At 34.8% G+C, this 21,801-nt stretch overlaps 1 protein-coding gene across 1 annotated transcript in view; it reads right to left on the bottom strand.

Moving 5' to 3' along the window:
• Positions 1–2,569, bottom strand: part of Gro (groucho) — a 50,946-nt gene extending 48,377 nt beyond the window's left edge. Inside the window, exon 1 of the mRNA XM_013314508.1 lies at positions 2,288–2,569. Within this exon, the coding sequence (XP_013169962.1) occupies positions 2,288–2,356 (69 nt within the window). The 5' untranslated portion in view covers positions 2,357–2,569. The remainder of the gene's footprint in view (positions 1–2,287) is intronic.
• Positions 2,570–21,801: the final 19,232 nt, after the last annotated feature.

Below are 21,801 nucleotides of genomic sequence, written 5' to 3'. Positions count from 1 at the left end.
CTTCACTTATCAGATTAGTTGTGATATGTAAATCCATTTTTATATATCTACAAGATACATTTCCGTAGATAACATTTCGAATTATCATTTTTATTTCACTTTTTTTTTAAGATAGAAGGAAACAATCTACTACTAGGTTCCTAAGCGTTTCGATTATGTTACGACTGTATTTAAGATTAATTTTCCAATCGTTTTTCATATAAAATTAAAATTAAACGATATACATTTGAAAAGACCTTGTTTAATTTCATTTATTAGAGTGTTTTTGTATAAAAAATATCTTATTAAATATTTTCTGCTTTAGAAATATTTGTAAATTCACTGTCTTTTGTTTGTGACAAATATAACGTATTTTCTGTAACAAATATATAATTTAATATTTTAAAATGTCAACATAAAAGTTGTCCGTGAGTGTTCGGCGAGGGAAAGCTGTTATTTGAGTAGTAGGAGAGGCGGGAAGGCGTCTCGCGTTTGTTCGTAGCGGTAATTCCGACACTCAAATATTGACTAAGAGCCGAGCGCCGAGTGCCTAGGACGCGACACGGATTCTCAGCAAACACATGAATAGACATTTACATTAACACCCCCCCCCCCTCATCCGCCTTGTCCTCCTCACCCCCAGCATTTCACAAGTCATGATACCAATTGAAAAACGACTTTAATTACACATCTTTACTGATCAAGGAAATTAAACATCCAAGGAAAAGGGGAAAAAACATTGTTATGATGTAGTAATTTGTAAATAATAATAAATAGTTTTGGCAGTTAATAGTGACCTATATTCATTGTAAACCAGCTTAAAAAAATATAACCTTATTTATTTACACATGTTCAACACAAAGATTTTATTGTATTTTATAAAAAGAAGGTGCTTGTGTTATTGCCGCACCTAAATATTATGTTTGAAACATAATATGGATATAAATTAAGCCCATTACTGGCAACACCAAAAGTCAGCGTTAAAACCTTGCCAAGATTTTGTTTACAAAACCACTAAGTCTCATCTCATAATCTCTAAATTGTGCAATATTAAAATACAAATAAATATTATTTAAATGACCGCCATCACTTAAGCTAAATACCTTTGTTTTTAATATGTTTGTAATTAACACAGATTTTGTAATGACTTTTTAATAGTTTATGATTCTTTAAAATAACTCATATCATTATATACAAATCTTTGTTGAAGCTAACAAAATATAACTCTATGTTATTATTTTGCTCGGAATAACAAAAAAAAAATGTACAACAATGAACTCCAAAAAAAATTAGCAAGTTAATAGTATGAATCTTTGTCTGATTATGCAGTTACTAAATTACTAATTTGCATTTAAAAGCAATATTATCTTAAATAATAATAGCTTCTACATTTTTTGAGTAATACATAATTTAACATGTTGCAATTAAATATCAATGCATTAAAGATTTTCATATCACAAAATAATGATGATGTTTGAAAACAGTCACAATTTAGAGTGATTTTTTCTTGTCTGTTAGAGATATATTTTATGTCACAATGAACTAATTGGAAGTTTAAGCATCTGTTTGTAGTTGATAGCATGATATTTAATTTCTTTAAGGTTGATAAGAAAATAAGCAAAGAACCAGCTCATAATAAAGTGCAAAAATTCCAAATTCAAAGATAAGCAAAAAGAAAATATAGTTAAATAATATTACAATTCAAAGTAAAAAAATACTAACTATCAGGTACTTAATTGAAATAAACTACTAGAAATTACGCATAGCAATTAAAAATGTTTGAATAATATAAATTCAAATAAAATAGCAGTTGTAATGGTTAGAAGCTGCGGTTTGTTAGCCGTCGGAAAACGCGACAGATGCGTTGCGGCTTGCGGTTATTTACACTACGTTAATACCGCTCTTATGTATAGAGGGTTAAAGATCAATTTAGAACTATAATTGTAATGAATGGCTCAAATTACAAATTAGAGCACGCAAATGTATTAAACCACATTATAGCTATTTCATCACTAGAGTTAGCGTGATCACATTAAACTTCTTTGTAAACATGTGCATGTCACATTTTTTTTAATTTTAAATGTGTATGGCAATGCCAAAAAGTTTTGAAGTGACTTTTGAAAGTTCTGGCAACGTCTCTTATAACCTGAAAGACATCGTTAAAGTTTTTAAATCGATCTTCGTATCATTTAAAGTTTTTTTTTTTAAACGAAATGCTAATTAATGTTTGTGCGATTCATATAAAGGAAGGGTAAAATGCAATGGTATGTTGTGTTGCATAGGGCAGAGTATGGTCTTTGTCGCTTACCGGATGCCTCGCGGCCGCCACGGCAGCAGCGGCTGCGGCGGCATTCATTGCGCCCGCGCTCGGATACATCCCCGCGTCAGACACACGCGGTCATCGTCTTTAAACACACAAATATAAAACAAACAGGCCACAGCACACACTACACAACACTTGATCATACACCAGTAGCACACGTTGCCTCGCGGTCAGTCACTCGCGTTTCGTTTATTCAAAGCGTCAACACACAGACGTCAGCCGCACACGAAGGCTGGCAGCAAACTAACCGCTGGCGCGGGGGGACACCCGCTCTCCCCCGGTACCCAATCTCCTCGACCACCCTTCGCATACCGCTGCCATACATATTTTCTCCACTTGAATTTTTCGTCGACTATCTTTATGTTTGAGGAATACTTAAGCGAATCGGAAACCTGTACTTTCGAATGGAATACTATTATATTATTATACTATTTATATTAACCGTTGATTGGTGTTAGGTGTCAAGGTGTCAATATAACAATGTTTTTTGAATAAGATTTACCCTAATCAATCTCGAATTTATTGTACTCCTGTTATTTTATTTGAAATCGTTCTGTAAACGTATATTTTAATTTAATTATCATTGAATTCTATACAAGTTTATTTGTTACAACCAATAATTTTTTTAAAGATAATTCCTCAATATATTTTTATCTGGGATTATAGACTTAAAAATATTACTAGCCAGGTACTTATGAAACAAAAAAAATCTATGGAAACAAAACGTATTGTTGGATCTCTATTATGTCGGATAAAGCAGATTTTATGCTTGACTTTCTATCAACATTTGTTATATTGAACTAAATATTTTTAAACAAATGAAGTCAAATGTTTTCTTTCTAACACAAAACACAAGCATGTTTTTTTTAGCTGATGATAAGTGACCATCGCTAACATAAATACATATAGCAATGTAAGATTTACATTATGATTATGGCTGCAAACATTTTTGTGGAAAAAAATGTTAACAGGGAAGTTGTATAAGAAAAAGTTTAAGGCAAAAGTAACGAAACTTCTAATATTTTGAAACTTAGCAGAAATTTCATAAAACTATTTCAAAAGGTTAATTAAGTTTCTCTTACAGTTGCAGGTCTTCTTTGGGACATTGCATAACAGGTTAACTGTATATATTTTACTTGACAGAAGGGTAATGTTTTTTCGCGTGTATGTAATAGTCATTCCATTTTAACACCCTGTAGCATGAATGATTTGGACAAAGAAGTCATTTGATTCTTCCCTGGACTACATATTTGGACTTCTTGATTTGTTTCATTACGCTTCAGGTTATATCGATATTATGAAATAGATGTATCGATGATTTAATTTAAAATCGATGCAGCGCTGTTTTTGTATTCGGTATCGATTTTGATAAGCTATCGTGACTATGTAACAAATCTCGATGGGCAGCAATCGGCTACTAGTGTTATCGATATTTTACGTTCTTCAATAAATTTTGATGTTTATCATTTATCGTTATTAATCAGTCTTTTTCATTTATTTACCTATTTATTAATTCTTTTACATGTTCGTTGGTTGATAAGAAGCATTTGTAATTTTGTTTTGTGACCCTACATGATTAAAAAATATCGAAAGTAAAAAAGAAGGAAAAAACTTTACTAACATCCAGGGCCGTCCATACAGTGTAAATTAGTTAAAGTAATTAAAGAATATGTAATTATGGTACACAAATGCATAATTCCAAACAAAAGTACAAAAAATATCTAAAACTCCCTTGTTAAAATTTGAAGTTCGGAACACGTAGTACTAATTGCAGGCGATGTGTGCTGTTTAAAAATTAAAAAAACGGTTAATTCATTTGTGAAAAGCAGTTACTTTAGCGGCTCTCCGCCACTTGGCTACTGTTCGCACGTATCTCGTGATTCACGTCGCATCTCCTGGCGTCGACCAACTCCATAAAAAAACAACTTCGTCGACGGACGCCTGTATACTTTTTGTTTTGCGTTCTACAGTTTTTATTTCAACGATGCGCTTTTTTAATTTATTTTTGAGACCCCGCAGCCGTTTTGCTCGAGGGCCACAATATGTCTCCTACGGAAGATAATAATAACCTTATAACAATGCATACGGCATACGAGTTTTTTTCTTTTGTTTTTGAATTCATATGTTATGTCAAACGATATTAACCTATTGATTTTCATAAAATGTTACCACAATTAAAAACGAATAAAAGGATGACATTATGTTTAGTAGTATAGTAAATTATGTGCATGTAGGAATTTTTCTTAATGTTTAGAAACAAATAAAACTGAAATTAATATAACGAAAAAAGCTTCATTATCTGTAGTACAAGTAATGTTATAAATAAAAGATAACAAATTAACGTTTATTTTTTTTAAAGCATCAATTCTTCGAAATATAGCAACGCTGTGCAGATGAGGTTACCAAAATGTTTTTATATTGGCGAGGTCCCGTAGCGACGCGCTCCGGACAGATAAGCAATAATTAATTAGGCGGGAAACCACGCTTAATCGGCTGCCGTTATTTCGCGCCCATTATAATTATTGTTCTCACTTCATAACCGTTATATGACCTGCTGATTAATTCGTTATTTAACTACGTTACTTATTTTATTTCTCAAATGATGATCTGTAAATATTTAAATAAATTTTGCCGAAGTTGTATCAAGGACTTTCTATTTGACGGATTTTCATATAAAATTACACACATATTAATTAGAAAGCAATATTTAAACTGTAATTAAAATAAAACAAGAATTTTAAAAACCAAAAAGAATAAATGAAACGTTTGCAAACTTTTTTTACTGTTAACTTTTCCGTATAAATCACAAGCATGGTTAAGAACGCATCGTTAAAATTGAACGCATCGAAATTAAATTTCGTTAATTCAAGTGATGCCACGACATCCGTTTCCGGTTACTGTGTCTGTGACAAAGTGCAATGAAACCATATTTAAATTATATTTAGTCAGACTTTGAAGACAATTATCTTTTCATCGTAAGTGTTATTATAATAAAAGTGTGTTATATAAGTGTCAAGTGTATCACACGCGAAAAATAAATATAATCGTGTTATTTACAACACTTTCACTGTCAAATTGGCAAAGACAATAAGCTGCAGTGAATTGTCGAGTCAGCGGGTCAATAAAACATGTTAATCGAACATAATATTATCTGTGGCATTACATCGCGAGTCTCGACCCCAGCGCCGCCCCACGCACCGGACGGACTTAGCAAACAAAACACACCGTATAATTAACCGGCGCGAACGATTAGTTGTATAACCTGCCATTGTTGTGTGCAAAAAGTGATCGTTAGAAAAAGTCACCTCAGTTCCCAGAAGGCCAGTGCTTCGACTTGCATTAATACGAGCTACGTTTGAGTTTTTTCTTCTTTTAACGCGAAGGCGACTTCACATCAAATACAGCCTATATTTTGGATCGTATCCTTTTAAGTAAAATTTATTTTGCTTTTACATGTAAGTATCTATATATATAACTTTATCTGATTTTTTTTTAATTTTGTTGCATTTGTAAAATAATTAACGCTTAAAATATCTACATATCATGTTTAGTAAGTTAGAAATAATATTATTAATCTCTAATTATGAGGGTAGGTAGGATAAAATTGGTACTAATTTTAAACTTTAAAAGCAAACCTGTCAGGTAGGTCATAAATAAACTTAAGTGAAATTCCTCTTTGAGAATACAAAAGAATGCAAGCAAAATTCTAGGAACACTGATTATATTAAAATTTATTAAAGCATTGAAAAATTTCAACATGAAATTAATTAGTGCATTTTGTATACAAATACCTGAAAGATTTCGATATCAAGAGCGACTTCAATGAAAATGTATTTTGCGAGATAATGAATTGAATTTTATCATATTCCTCTTTTTAGTGGAAATTAATTTTATTGTACTAAAAATATATGTAAACATTTTTGTTTTAAATGTTGGTACTCTAAACATAAGCCTTCTGTATTATCACTTTCTAGTACCTACTAGAATTACTATAATTAGATGGCATATATGTGTATACTAACTAATCCTAGTATTTGACCTGAGGACACTCCTAAAAACATCAAAGACAAAAGAACTCCATAGCGATTTCTCTAGAATTTTATTGAAGTGAAATTCAATATTATTTCATATTCTTACTATATTACTAATATTATAAATACGAATGTTTAGATGGATGGATGTATGTTTGTTTTTTTAAGGTATCTTTGGAACAGCTCAGCGGATCTTATTATAATTTGGCATCGATGTAGAACATACTCGGGAAGAACACATAGGCTTCTTATTAAGTTTTTTTTAATACCGCGCGGACGGTGTCGCGGGCGACAGTTGGTTAGAATATAATTGCGCAATAGACATTGGCAATTGTGATAGTAAATGTGGTATTAAGGGAGGGCAATTAATAAACCGTTAGCAGCGAGACAGGCGCGGGTAGAGCGCTGCAATAACACGTGCATTATTCATAGTCAAAGCAATTAGTTCGAGACACGGATATTTTACTGAGATATTAACTTGACTATTTTACACGAATTTAACATTTCTTTACCCTTCTTATACGTTATTTTAAATGTACAGTCAGCTGCATTTTTTTTATAAAAGAATAGAGCAAACGAGAGTGGTAACACCAAGGTGATCAACGACGCCCATGGACATCTGCATTACAGTAGAACTGCAGATGCGTTCCTGGCCTTTAAGGAAATGGTGTGCTCGCTTCTTGAAGGACCCTATATTATAAGAAAAAAAAAACAAGAAATTATTATTTAAGTAACTGTCGCTCGCGACTCCGTCCGCGCTTAATTAAAAAAAACGTAATGAGTAACCTATGTGTTTTTGCAGACTATGTTCTACATCTGTGGCAAATTTCATCAAGATCCTTCGAGCTGTTCCGGAGATACCTTCAAACAAAGATCTATCATCTATATAAATATTCGGGTTTATAATATAAGTAGGAAGTAGGATTAAATTATTTTAACGAAGAATTTATTATATTACTACCATCGCTAAATTGATTTGTATGCAAACAGTGAATCAAATATTTCTCATATTTGCTATAATGAAATTGCAATTTTTGAATCACGTATTGGTCATTATTTTTTAACACTTTCAATGCCATTTCGATTTTTTCTTTAGAAACTCGCCAGGCGAGTCGGTAGCAACGTGTTACATCATTCATTCCCGTAGGTCTTGTACTTCATACCGCGGTGGACAATACGCCCCCGCATCGATAAATATCTCCAGAGTCCGTCTTACTTTGAGTATAAATAAACGGACTAGACAAGTCGCCGCTGTACTAAATAAATTCTACCATTCTCCGCGAAGGGTTAGGTAAAGATGTCAATTACCTCAAAAAATGACATAGTTACATGAAACGATTACAAACAAGTAAGTTTTGTATTTGGTTTTTTGGCTTTTTGATAGATGGAATGCGCGAGTTTAACAGGTCCTGTCATTAAAAGTCAAAGTCGCGTTACATCCTGTGAGTCGTGAGTCGTGCCTCCGTACGCCCGCGTCACATACCAACTAACAAACATCTTATCTCGCATCCAATCTCTTGGAACGTATCGATTTACAAAGCGCGACTGGCTTGATGATGCATCCGCTTTGTTTGTTTGTTATTACCTCGTATTTACATTAGTTTATTACTAACATTGTATTTGTAATGCGCTTCACGATTTTATTTATCGCGTAAACTTAAATTTATTTATAATGTGGTTTTTAGAGTCATTGTGTTAAGTTTAATAAAACAAGGAAGCCTAAAAGTTAACTTGTTTTATCACATGTAAAAATAATATTTAAGATCCTATTAGTAGATGTTAGAATTGGTGCATTTAAACAACCTATAAAAATTTTCAAGGCAGGGTAAAAGCCATAAAAAAAACTAACACTTTATACTTAGTGCCGTTGACAAAAAATCCTATGCAAGATGTTGGGTAATGCCTATATACATTAGTTCATTTAGATTACCGAAGCAGGTATCCATAAATAACAACTCTCTTATTATTCCTGTTTGTATGCTAATACACTCAATAAAATGTTACGTAATTTTCAGTTAAGTTTCCTTTTTTATACAGAGCTTACTACACGTAGCCTTTGCATAATGTACAGAAGTAACAAATCGTTCTAACAAATAATCCGATATCATAAAATTATCTAATACAACATGATAAACGGACAACACGATGTTTGTACGATATTAATTATTGATGTGAACATAGAGCAATATTATCTGCTCTATGGCGAAATAGGTATTAGGCGGCCGTACGAAACTATTTGTCCGGCTTTGTGTCGAAGTTCAGTGTGCGCCGGTGAGGGAATGTGCAATGCAGCGATAGAGGCATCAAGTGAGAAGGAGGTCGCGTCACTCGGCAGCGCACACCAAAGAGCAGGAAGTGCCGCGCGCCGCGGTGCGAGCTGCGAGCCGCGGCGTACCATTAGCGCCGCGCATTCAATAATAATGAACGAGCCGCACCGAAATATCCCCTGTTTACACCCACTCGCCCGCTCGCAGCTCGCCGCTCGCCGCCGCCGCTCGTCCGCCGCCGCGCACCGACCGCATTTTATTTTTTCGCTGTCGCACATTTCGCCGTCATAGCTATTTCCACTCGAGGCATTATACTCGGCCGCATGTGTGCGTCGGTCCACGTGGACCGCTTCGCCGCCGTCGAGCGGAACCCGACGAATGCGGACGCGCGATTGGCGCACACGGCGAGATCGCTTATTAAGGGTGGAGTTACACGCGCTCCGGCGCCGCGGTTGGCCCGAGTGTGGCGCGAAAACGCAGCCATTGGCCGAGGCGATTTTTATAAGGTTCTCGGTCCACGTGGACTCGTTTATCTATTCAGACGCCGGCGGCGCGGTCGCGGGGGGCGCACGGGGGGTATACGGGCAATCAGTAAAGGCGGGAGGAATACGGCCATATTTATAAGAGCTGCGGGGATGCAATCACGAAGCGGAGCGGGGGTCGGCGCGGGGGCGCACGCGGGCCGGGGGGCGGCGGCCATTTTGAGGGCGGCTCTTTTTATTCGTTTTTCGCGCGGGGTGCGTCGCGGACGGGAGCGCGGCGTGCGCTAATTGCGGGGGTAATGAGGACGCTCGAGTCGACTCGACTCACTCACTCTATTAAACTCACTCGCTATCGCCGCCTTATTGATTCGTCCTTAATCGAACCGCACGCGGCAGAGAACGGCGAGACACGGCGCGCCCGGTGTAAACAAAGCGACCGCGGCCGCTGCCGATTAAGTCGCAGCTCGCACCGCCACACCGAACGACCCAACGACTGTTTTAATGCACTCGCTAATAATATCAAACGCTCAATATCAACGCTTCCGTTACTTCGTTTCGGGATTTAGAAGTGGCCGAGGCCGAGATCGTCGCACATTTAATATTTATCGTTTTAATACATTTGCATACAATTTATTCTGACATAGTAATGCCTCTCAGAAACACTGAATGTATTTACGAGGTGCGCTAGTAGCGGCATAGTTATATTACGAGGGCATGTTGCACTTTATTACTACAGCATGTTGTTAACAGAGTCTTTGTAATATCGACGTTGTTTAATTTGGCGTCTATTGCCATACTCGATATACTGACGATGCATTTAACAACGATGAAAGGCCAGTAAGAGGTCGCGGGCTCGATTTCCTTCTTTTTTTGTAGGTCAACTGGCAAAAAGACTCTCGATAGATATTAAGTGATTATCTTCAACCATTTATTGAAGTATCCAATCATATCGTAAATATAAAATGTTTATTAAGAGTAAATAAACAAGTATTAATATTTAATATTCACGAAGCTTAGCTATGAGCTTGAACCTGATATGGTTTTTTATCAAATAAAAAGTCCAAAAGTTAATAATAGATTAAGAAGTAATTAACACTTTAACTGATGTAGTTTTATTTATAACATGTGGGCTTTTTGACCATAATGCCTGGTTTACATTATGCCAGTAGGTATACGTAACCCAGAGAGGTAGGCAGAGACCAAGAACCGCGCAAAATCAGCATTGATATGCAACTGGCATAATAAACACTAACTCGTGCTAGTAAGTCAGTCCAGTACTACTGTCTTACTGTACTGGTGTAATGTAAAGGCATTTGCAGTGTTAAGAGATGAAACTATCAATTGATTTCAACAAAGATTTGTCACTGTAATAAAGCAGCAAGTGCGCGGAGTACAAAGGGCTCGCTCCAGTTTACCCTCCCGTTTTAAAAACAAGTTAATCGATAACATTAGGGGAACTTTGTGGCATATTGTACTGATGCCGGATAAAATTAATAACTACGGTATTGATTGAATATGTTGATAGGTTAGAGTTTGATTTCTTTGTCTATCCTAAATTATAATTTCTATAATAGAAACATGGCTTTTTAGCATTAGAATATAGTCTAAAATCTCTGTATAAAATATATTGTCATCCCTGTCTTTGAAGAAACAGAGGTAAAAATTTTAAGCGGAGATTGCCGCAAAGGATTGGAACAAGTTGCCAGCCTCTATTTTTCCGTCCAAATATAATATTGGGACCTTCAAAAGTAGAGTGAATAGGCACTTACTAAGCTAGCGCGTACCATCTTTCGAACAAATATCCACTTCACCAGGTGGGTTCGTGGTCGAGCGCTAGCTTATAAAACGTAAAAAAAAAGAAAAAAGATTCTGGTCTCGGAAACTCATGGTAATTGTCATAATTTTGTCGAAAGGTATTTTTACATTCCTAATATTGCAAAACCAAAGATTAATTTATTTAGAATTGCAATTTAATATCAAACGAATTCTGTTATGATGTAACATATTTCTGAATAAGTCATAACATTATAATTTGGTTCGTGTGGTGTCAGCGCATGTTAACACGAAGCTGAGGGCGCGACAGACGGACGGAATTCATTATATATTAAGTGGGCGCGATTCAAACATTGCTTATTAAAATGAAACTAAAAACTATAATGCATTGACATACGCTTTGTTTAAAATGTTTGTAAGCTTCAGTCATGAAATAAACCAAGTTTTTACATTGACTTTTAATTTGGCAATCAAAGCAATTTAACGTTAATTTTTGAAAAAAAAAATTATACACATTTGTAAGACTACTAGCGCCATCTGTTGGCGAAGAGAAATTCTGTTGACACTTTAAATCAGAATTTAACTATGCAAAGTTGAAAAAAAATGATAAGCCTCGTAGTTTTTATAAATAAATTGAATGTTTTATATTATTTAATATAATTACGTGAATAGTCAATATTCTTCATTTAATTTTTTTTACTTTTTAAAACAATTTTTCATAGAATTATTCCACGCTAATTAAAACACGCGCAGTTAGAAGCAACCAATAATTGCATACCTTTTAGTACATTCGACCGTTTGCAGAAAAAGCTTTTTTATTTCCATTTGAGTTATTTGAAATATTTCTATATACCTGCCTGGATAGTTATTTTACTTTTTGAATCATCTTTATTTATATTTTCTATCAATTAACATAATACTAACGCAAGCCTAAATCACAGGGTCTAGGGACTTGAAATTTTCCACATAAAATTTTGTTATTTAAACGATCTTACTAAGATTTTTCTGTAGCGAAACTGTCAAACTTTGCGAAACATATTAGTTAGTAATTTACCTATACAGCATTCCAGAATATAACCTTTTTCTTTTCTATATGTCATTGAAATTCGATCATGTATTCTGGAGTTACGCGGTACACATTTAAACAAATACATCCATCAATCCAAACTTTCGCTTTTATAATATAACTTGCTGTCGCCCAAGACTCCGACCGCACATAATTTAAAAAAAAAAATTAATTTGCTTCCAGACTATGTTCTATATCTATGCTAAATTTCATGGAGATCCATGCAGACGTTAAAATACCTTCTAACAAACCTCCTTCCATCTAAACTTTCGCAATTATATTAGTAAGATAGTAAGAAATAACGTGGTATGTATATTACGTTTAGGTTATAAATACGTATAGGATGGTATTAGTTTAGGTAGAGAGGCGAGTTAACCGGACTTGCGTACAAGGGTGTTAACAGCATTATTCATCAGCTTAGCTAAGTGTGGTTCTGGCTACAGAGAGGTGCAATATACTTAATCTATATGCTACAGTACTGTAAGCTCTATGAGCCTTAAATGGATTATTAATTGTATCAGGTTGTCTATAAAATACCTGTGCTACTTATAATGTCTGTATAATTGTTCCGGGTAATCTAGAATGGCTGGATTATGACGGGACAATAGCTGTTGTACGCGGACATATTATATACTAGCTGTCGACCCCGCGAAATTTAAAAAAAAAGTAACCTATGCGTTCTTTCAGACTATATTCTATATGTATGGCAAATTTGATCGAGATTTTGCGCTGACGAAGTTACTGGCCAGTGTTTATTATAATTAAAATAAGGTATAGCATCAATGTAGATAAATAAAAAGGTTTTATCACTACTAATAACTCGTGTCTCGTTGTTTTTTTAATGTGACGTATTTCGTTGCTTACGTATGTTCTAAGTCCGTAAAGACAATATCATTTATCTAAGTAAATTCATTGACAATTTCACGTGTAATGTTCCTTACGACAACCATTAAACTGTGGCTTTGGATTGTGTTTACATGGTATTGTTTGTGTTCATCTCATATGGATACACGACATAACGTATAGAGTTACATCTTAAAAGACATCTCATAAGAGATGTAATTCTTTACGTTGGATGCGTCGCACTGTTTATGTTAAGACTATCGAATTTATATTTACGTTACGTGTTAAACACAGAGATTAATGATTCATTACGTGTACCTTTATAAACTTGATAAACAAATTTTAGATTCGCTAGATGGCGCTGTTATTAAAAATTTGAATAATCTTATTATTTATCTGCTAATCTGTACTAACTCTGTCCGCGCGGGATTAAAAAAACCTTAATTTTTTTTGTATATCATAAGGTGGCAAACGAGCGAGCGGCCATCTGAAATCGCTGAAATAGCAAAGTGGCCGTTGCCCATAGACATACGCAATTGCATATGCGTATGTGATGCACAGAAGAAAAAACATTTCCATGTATCCTCTCATCCGGAAAGTTCACTTCCACTTCCCATCCTTTCTTTATAAGAAAAAGGGTGGGAAGGAAAAGAGGACTAAATTAGGCCTCCGGGACGCATCCGCATCCAATTAGTATCCAACGTGTTCTTCCAGACTATGTTCTATATCTATGCCAAATTTCAGCGAGATCCATGCAGCCGTTCTGGAAATACGTCTAGCAAACAACCATCCCTCCAAACATTGGCATTTATAATATTAGTAAGGTAGGCTTTAAAACGTGAAGTGTTTCAAAACAGTCCTATTAGAGCCTGTCATTCAAATCGTATTAAAAAGTCAAACGAGATCATAAACTAATTATTTTAACGACAGTCTTTTATTATTTTATCATTGTTATAATCCTGAAAGATAAGAGGAGACAAACACGTCTAATCATAAGATTAACTTTATAAGGTGTATTACAATGCAAGATTTACGCAAAAATACCGCTATAATAAGACATTGCGCAAAAATTTAACAACACAAACTTTTGAGATGTCAAGATAAATTTATGTAAACGTGCGTAACTAAATATTTGTGATTTGATAATATCAGACGTCGATAAAATGTTTAATTTGCATAATATTCGATCGTTTTTTCGGAATTTTAATCGATCTATTAAAATAATAGTTTTGTTTTTCTTTTAAGGTAATTTTGTAATAACCTTATCAGTCATTTGGGAATCCCACATCGTTCAGAATAAAATCGGTGCGCGCAGATTGTGTTCCAAACTATTGAGCTAGCGTAGCTATTAATTAAATTGAACAGAGCCATCACATCGTAAAGTTTAATTGCTCTAATAAAATAAAGGTTAATCTGTTTTGAACGTATTCGCTAGATAATATAATGATACGTTTTATGTGTGGGAATATGTAATAATGTTATCAAAATCATATGTTTTTCAAAAGTTAGGTATATTTAAGCGAATTATTAATATGAAAATAAGAATAATTATGACGTCAATAGCTAAAAAATTAATAAATATAACTGACACATATTGTAATGCGACACGTCTATGTATGTTGAAATCTGTTATTTGTTTTATATTTAACAAGCTATCGCCAGAGAATTTGTCCGCGGGGAATTAAAAAAAAAGACTTAAATATTGGCAGATTTTTTTTCTAAATTTACTAATATTTCTTTGACCATTCCAACTAAGCTCTATGCTTGTGCTAGGATATTGTTTACGACAATAGTTGAATGGCGGGATTCGAACCCCCGACTTCGTGATCGGAAATCCGTACCCTTAACCATTAGGCTATTGGCGCTTGCCTATGTTCTATATGTATGGCAAATTTCATCGAGATCCGTTCAGCCGTTTTGGAGATACCTTCAAACATCAATCCATCTAAACATTCGCATTTATAATATTAGATGGAAACGAAAAATTGTTTATACTATATGTAGGTATGTTTTTATCTTCATACATTAAAATGTAAACAAATCATAAAGTACAGCCGGCCTGTAAAGTGGGTAATTGTGTCAAAGTCAGTTCGTTAGCCAAATGTTTAGACTTGATGAATTTATCAGTTTTGTACCATCTACGAATTCAGGGCATTTTAATTTTAGATTTATCTAATTAACAAAAGAAATGCAGAAACAAAGATTGGTTTTTTATATCGTTCAGTAGATCATCAAAAGAGTGTGTTATCAAATCTAGAATAATTGCATTTGGAAGAAATGAAGAATGAAGAGGACATGATTTTTCTAATTTACGTACGAAGTACCCTAAGTAGAATTCAATAGTCGAAACCAAAATTCGAATGTAATAAGTACGTATTAAATGTAGGCTTCGGGGCGGTGTTCAATGGAGCGGGAACGAGGCGAGACCGAGGCCCGGCGATATGAAATTTCATTAACAAGGGTCGCCGCGGCTCTCTACAAGACGGCGGCCAAACGGCGCGCGTGAACCCACGAATAATTCACACGCGAGCCCTACAAATAACGCACCCGGACCCCGCTCCCCTGCGCTCGCTCCTCAGCCCGCAAACTGAGTTATTTATCGCCCCTACCTCCCCTCGGGCCAGCAGGACCCGCCGCGGGGACAGGAAATACCAGCACGTATTTTTACTCGTGACACTCGACGTGCGCGACGCACAACGACATCTCTCGGAGGGCGGCGGCATTGTTAACTCACTGCGATTTTATGTTTTTATTTCAACAAGTTTGTGATTTTAAACTTCTCCTATGATATTTGAAATTGAAAATATTACGTTAGGAATTGAAGTTCGTCAGCATTATAGACAAACTGTATGCTGTTTTTATTTATTATAGTGTTAAGCGTCTAACCACGGATTTCTTAAACCATAATCTCCGTTTAAAACATATCGTTATCTCTGTATCATCATACATGAAATACAGTTATGACCATATGTTTTATACAGATGTTTAAGTCTCTGATAATAACGGTTAGTCTATCTTAATTATTTTTTGGGAATATTCGAGTATTTGTGGTAAAATAGTTTGTGGTAATTCTGAAGCGCTGACAAAAACATGCTAGCATTATTTTATTACGCGGTTACTAATTGAAGAAAAATTAGTTGTAATTTTTTTTTTTAGTTTTGAATAATTATAACCCTATTAATTTAACGCCGATTATTTAAATAGGTAATATTCAAGTAAAGGTCATAATTTACATTTTTCATTATTAATAAATTGTCTTTATAAATATATGTTGAATACATATGTTGATTTCTAGCAATATATATTTTTAAGTAATTAAAGAATTCATTAAGTAAATGAAATAATAAACTAAATCTAGACACGTAATTTAAATTTAAATTTTTCAAAGATATAAGCAAAAATTATAAAGTAAAATTCTTCAGAACAGACATATGGAAGAATGATATTTTTTATGTAGATTAAGAAACCGATACTTAATAAAATGAATAAAAACTGTAACCTACAAAGTCTAATTAATATGATTTTCATTCGTATTCTTTAAACCATAGAGTCAGTTCGTATCGCGATTGACTAGTCAAAGCCTCATAGCTTATCGATTTTGTCGAGGATCTGAGGATTGCTGTGAAAGTAATCGGTTCACCGGTTTCTGGAAGCAATCTAGTTACCACACAAACCTTTTATATTATTGCATATTGTGCATTTAATTTTTTTATAACATTTTTCTTAAACTTATTTACATAAATTTGTATATAGAAAGCTATTTATTTTAAGTATGAATGTAATAGCAATTTATAGCAATCTGTGGATTTTTTTTAACAAAGCATTGATTAAAAATTGGGCGAACCTCAAGAACTTATAAGATATATAATCTACAAAGATCCCGATCAAGTACGGTATAGATATAGAACACAGTCTGGAATAACACAGGCTACGTCATCATCAGCTCACTATATATCCCCACTGAGGGGCTCGGAGCCTACACTTACTTAGGAGTGAGTAGGCCATAGTCAACCACGCTGGCCCAGTGCGGGTTCACTTCACACATCTTTGAATTTCTTCGTAGTATGTGTAGGTTGCATCATGATTTTTTTCCTTCACCGTAAGAACGTCGGATAAATCTACACAAGTAAATTGAAAAACACATTGGTACAGGGATTCAAACAAAGGTCCTGCATATAACAAGTCAACTGCTTTAACCTCTGAGCCACCGGTGCTCTTTAGGCTACCATTGATCCTGGAAATGTGTAGGTCGGGATATTTACTCAATAATTCTGCAGCGGTTTAACATTTTATTGAAATTTGGCACAGATATAGAACATAGATATTACATCTTTTTTTTAATTCTAAACATATAAAGTCGCGGACGCGGGTATTTATTTTTAGGTATACGTAATTGAATAAAATTATTATTTTTTAATGAAATATCAATAGTTTCCTGTGTGCTGACACATAGCCGTGTGTTAATTAGTAACCAGAGTTTGATCAAACAGGAAATTTTAAAACCACATGTTGCTTTGAGTTGTTTGTTTTGCATTTGTTCACTTAATTAATTCTATATGTATCCTTTATTAATAACTAGCTGTTGCCAGCGACTCCGTCCGCTCGGTATTAACAAAAACATAATTCGTAGCGTATGTGTTCTTCCAAACTATATTCTATGTGTATGCCAAATTTAGCGAATAAAGAAGTGTCTCTAACCCTACTTATGAATGTCGTCCATCGGAATCAGACAATGACTCTTAGTTATAGAGGTTTCCTTGCTTATCCAGGTTCGACTGTACTACTTCGGGAGTCCTTGTATTTAAAAGACTTCGTTTAGCTGGCATAAACTTTAGTACTTTCTCGTACTCGCACGGAGCATATATTACCAAAACTCGTACTTTGAGCCTGTATTTTACAACTTTGAATTGGGTGACGTCTAATGATGAATTACGTTGCAGTACGAAATGCGACGTTGACTGGAACCAAGTGAACGAACGTTGTACGAACTGCGAAGTCGTTCGTTCACTTGACTCCAGTGAAGTGAGCGAACGTTGTACGAACTGCGAAGTCGTTCGTTCACTTGACTCCAGTGAAGTGAACGAACGTTGTACGAACTGCGAAGTCGTTCGTTCACTTGACTCCAGTCAAGTGTACCGCTTAATTTTATCCGACATTCGATTCCAACGTGTCTCGTAAATAGTTCGCCTTCAACTATTCCAAAACTGTCTAACATCTTGTTAGATTTAATTAGCAGTTTGACGTATAGTTTCAAAAGATAGATATTGCTTTGTTTTTTATACTACTGACAGTATCACCTAACTTATATTGAAAGAGATTGTGGTCGTATATTCTAGAAATTTAATGTTTAATTACTATCTAATCTGCAGGATTTAGGTTGCAATACTTTTACAAAGCTGTATGTTATTTAAAAATAGACCAATTTATAATTTAACTAGCGGTTGCCCTCGACTCTGTCTGCGCGGAATTTAAATTAATAACATAATGATCTCTAATGTGTAATATAAGTGTTCTCTCAGATTATATCCTATATGTATGTCAAATTTCATTGCGATCCGTTCCGTTCCGTTAGTAAGAATAGCAATTAAAATATAAATTGGTTTATTCCACTATCTAGTAATTTCTATGAACCATTTACCATTTGACCGGGTATTTACTAAGTTGCTTATAATTTTAAATCAACAAGGTTAATTCGGCTTCCGTTTCGTTTTGTTTAACCTTCTTTATTTTATCGTTATTGCCATCGGCTCTATTTAGTATTTTTAGTTTCCTTTAAAAAATATTGTCGTATTTAAATTGAGTTTTATTTATTACAGACATAATTCCATTTACCGTGGATTTCTGAAATCAAAAGTTTAAAACGTATCTCTGTTTTGGCGAAGTTAATGATAGGTATGACGATATTATGTTTTAAACAAAGATTTTGGTCTTAGAAAGCCACTGTTAGTTTTCGTCTATGTTTGATCCGTTGTATGTTTAGTCACCCTTACTTTAGTTTTGAGTTAAATACCTACGTACTACTTTCGTAGTACTACCATAATTCTCATGGCTCATATCATAAGTTCACACAGTCGTTAAACAACGTTGTTATAAACTAACATTCACAAAAATCACCTTTGACCTAACACAGCGACACCTAAAAACATAAGTTGTTTTTTTACTACCTAGTTATATCGTAAAACATATGAGAAAATAAAAATGTCAAACCATTGTCTTCGTATCTGTGATCGTCAGTTTTGACACAAACATAATATACAAATGGTCATTAATACGACGTCAGGGCGGACGACAAGCCACACGCACGCACGCATTATTCAACTCAAACAAAAAAGGGAATAAATGCTCGAATAAAATACTTTTAATTTCCCCGGGCGCCGCTAATCGGACGACGGCAATGGAGGGCGCCAAATCGCCCTTTTTATTTTTCTGTATGAACGCAAATCCGGCGGGAAAACGGCCGTGGCTAGCGAGCGGGATAAGGGGAGAGGGGCACGCGCTTGGAATTAGTGGCCCCGTGCCCCTTCTGGCCCCGTACTCGACCCTAGAAGCTAGGGTTGACACCTTTTTACAATAAATTATTTATTTAATGTTTTAAAAATATGGTAGGAATACTTATAGCTTAGTACATGGAAGTACCATTTTAAATTATTCACTATTCGATATAATAAAATATTAGCTACGAATTTAACAATATTGTGCCGCATGCTGTCCAAAATTTATAAAATTACGAAAGTACAAATATAAGATATGAAAATAGGTAAATTAGCATTTATAACTGCAATGTATTTATAAAGCGAACTTGACTAAAATACAGTTAAATGACATGATCACAAACTAAATATGTTAAATGATGATATTTTAGTAGATGTGGCAACCCTATTCGGAGGTGTCACTGAGCACGTCCTGCGCCCGCAAAAAATGGGGAGCGACATCGCGACGAAGTGCCCGCCGGTCGCGGGGAAGTGAGGGACGTACTGATTTCTCTTTTTAATTTATTGCCATTGTTTCGATCTTTTAATATATTGTCCCTATTTGACCTGGAATGTATGACGTAAACAACTCAACGCGCTTTAACCGCAACCCAGTACCTTGTATGACATTACACATTTCATAAATAAGTATGATTTAATAATTATGACATAGAATATTTAACTCTAGAGTTATATTTTAAAAGGCTCTAAACTTCACCTAATTAATTTAATGCTTCAAATTAATTAATGAATTCTATATTAATAGGTAGATTCGTTAATTAAATATGCACGTTAAGCTATATTAAATTAGTATGGTCCAAAACAAAATAATGTTGGACTATAAACTTGTGTTTGAATCGGGAACATTAATTAAAATCAGATATTGAAGTTACATTAAATAATTCCAAATACTAGTGTCAAGCTCTCAAAATTTTGCGCGCATCAAAATCTCCCGCTACCACCTACCCGCCCGCCCGCTTCGGTACAACAGTTGACTCAAAGCACACGTACCCACACAAACAGAGGCGCCGTGCTCTGCTTCGCTGGTCTTACTACAATAACAGCGGGGGGTGAGCGCGCGGGAGGCGCGTTGTGACGAGAAGATGCAGTTTGCACCGCGGCCTCCTCAAACCTTCACCAACTTGCGCTCGTGTTCTCGGGAATCGTTTTAAATTCAAGAGCCGCAATCCCTTTCACTACCGACATGCACCTTACTCACCAGCAACAACGTTCAAATTACAATGTGCCATATTCTCCAAGTCATTTGACAACGGATATCGTTTCTGTCATATCGCGAGACTTAAGACCTTATCCGACTTGCACAAAGTTGAAAATCGTATAGATTATACAAAAATGGCAGCCGACCTCGGTGTGAGTGCGGAGGTGAGAAATACATTAGTGGTGGCGTTTTCCATTGGCCGTCGCTCCCGTGTTGATATTAAGCAGTCCACGTGGACCGCTCCGCGGTCGCTTGTCTCGTTTTTTTAGGCGGGTGTCTCGCTATCCGTCTCATTCTAATCTACAACGAAACGTGGAATGTCATGTCCGGAGTTGTTCAGAAAGTCGTGAGCGTGCATCGTGCTTCGAGCTTAGTGTCGGCAACGAAACGAAACACGTCTCATAAAACGACTTATAAACTAAACTTGAAGCTGTTATTCTTACGGTTCAATTTCAGCTGGTATACAAAGGCGAGTGTGTCGTGTCTACATTGGATATTGATAAGCATTTTTAAGTCAATTAAGGTTGTAAGCTAAAAGCGGTTGTTGCTACATTTAAATTATCGGTCGGCATTCAAATAACGCCATTTTTTCGTGTCGGCACGATTTTATTTATAGTTATATGTTATGGCGAGTGTAATAACGTAACGTGGGCGATATGTTTTAAAGCGTATCGAATATGGGCGATTCGATCAATTAGTTCCTCCAACTGCGATCATAATTGGTTGAAACCAGTAGACAAGGATTACTTTTGCCAATTCAATCAAAAGTAACTAAAGTTTAACAATTTAAAAACACATTAAATATGTTAATTTAAATTTTATAATGTAGAGGGTGTAAATTAAATCTGAATTTCCGTTTATGATTTAGGTATGGTGAGGTTTAAACTTATAGATAAAAATAACCCGTAAATTCTCTTGTATTTATTATCCGTATTTACTATAAAATTTAACCAATAATTTAACTAGTTTTCATAAATATTATTTTCTATTGAATCTTAACATAAAAAAGTAACTTCTTTTAATATCTTTCTAGTAGTTGAAACCAACTACCGACATCTATCGTATTAAAGTATGAAAATTTCGTTCATTAAACCTCACCAGATTATACTATTAGACGATAGATGGCAATGTTCCAATATTTCAAACAATTTATTTTGAACAGAAAACTTTTAATATGAAGTTTAGTAGGAGTTTTACAAGGAATAAAATAGTTATCCTCTATTTGTTTTCTTTTTTTTTTGTAATTAAAATTAATTTTTAAGTTACAATCAAGCTTTATAACCTGTTTGTTTGTGCCTTTTTTATACATTATAATTATAGCAATGACATTGACATTTGATTTGGCTTT

The sequence above is a fragment of the Papilio xuthus genome, unplaced genomic scaffold, assembly GCF_000836235.2.
Source record: "Papilio xuthus unplaced genomic scaffold, Pxut_1.1 DF827461.1, whole genome shotgun sequence".
NCBI lineage: Eukaryota > Metazoa > Arthropoda > Insecta > Lepidoptera > Papilionidae > Papilio > Papilio xuthus.
The sequence above is the reverse complement of the archived record's forward strand: the minus strand, read 5'-3'. Positions and strand labels throughout refer to the sequence as shown.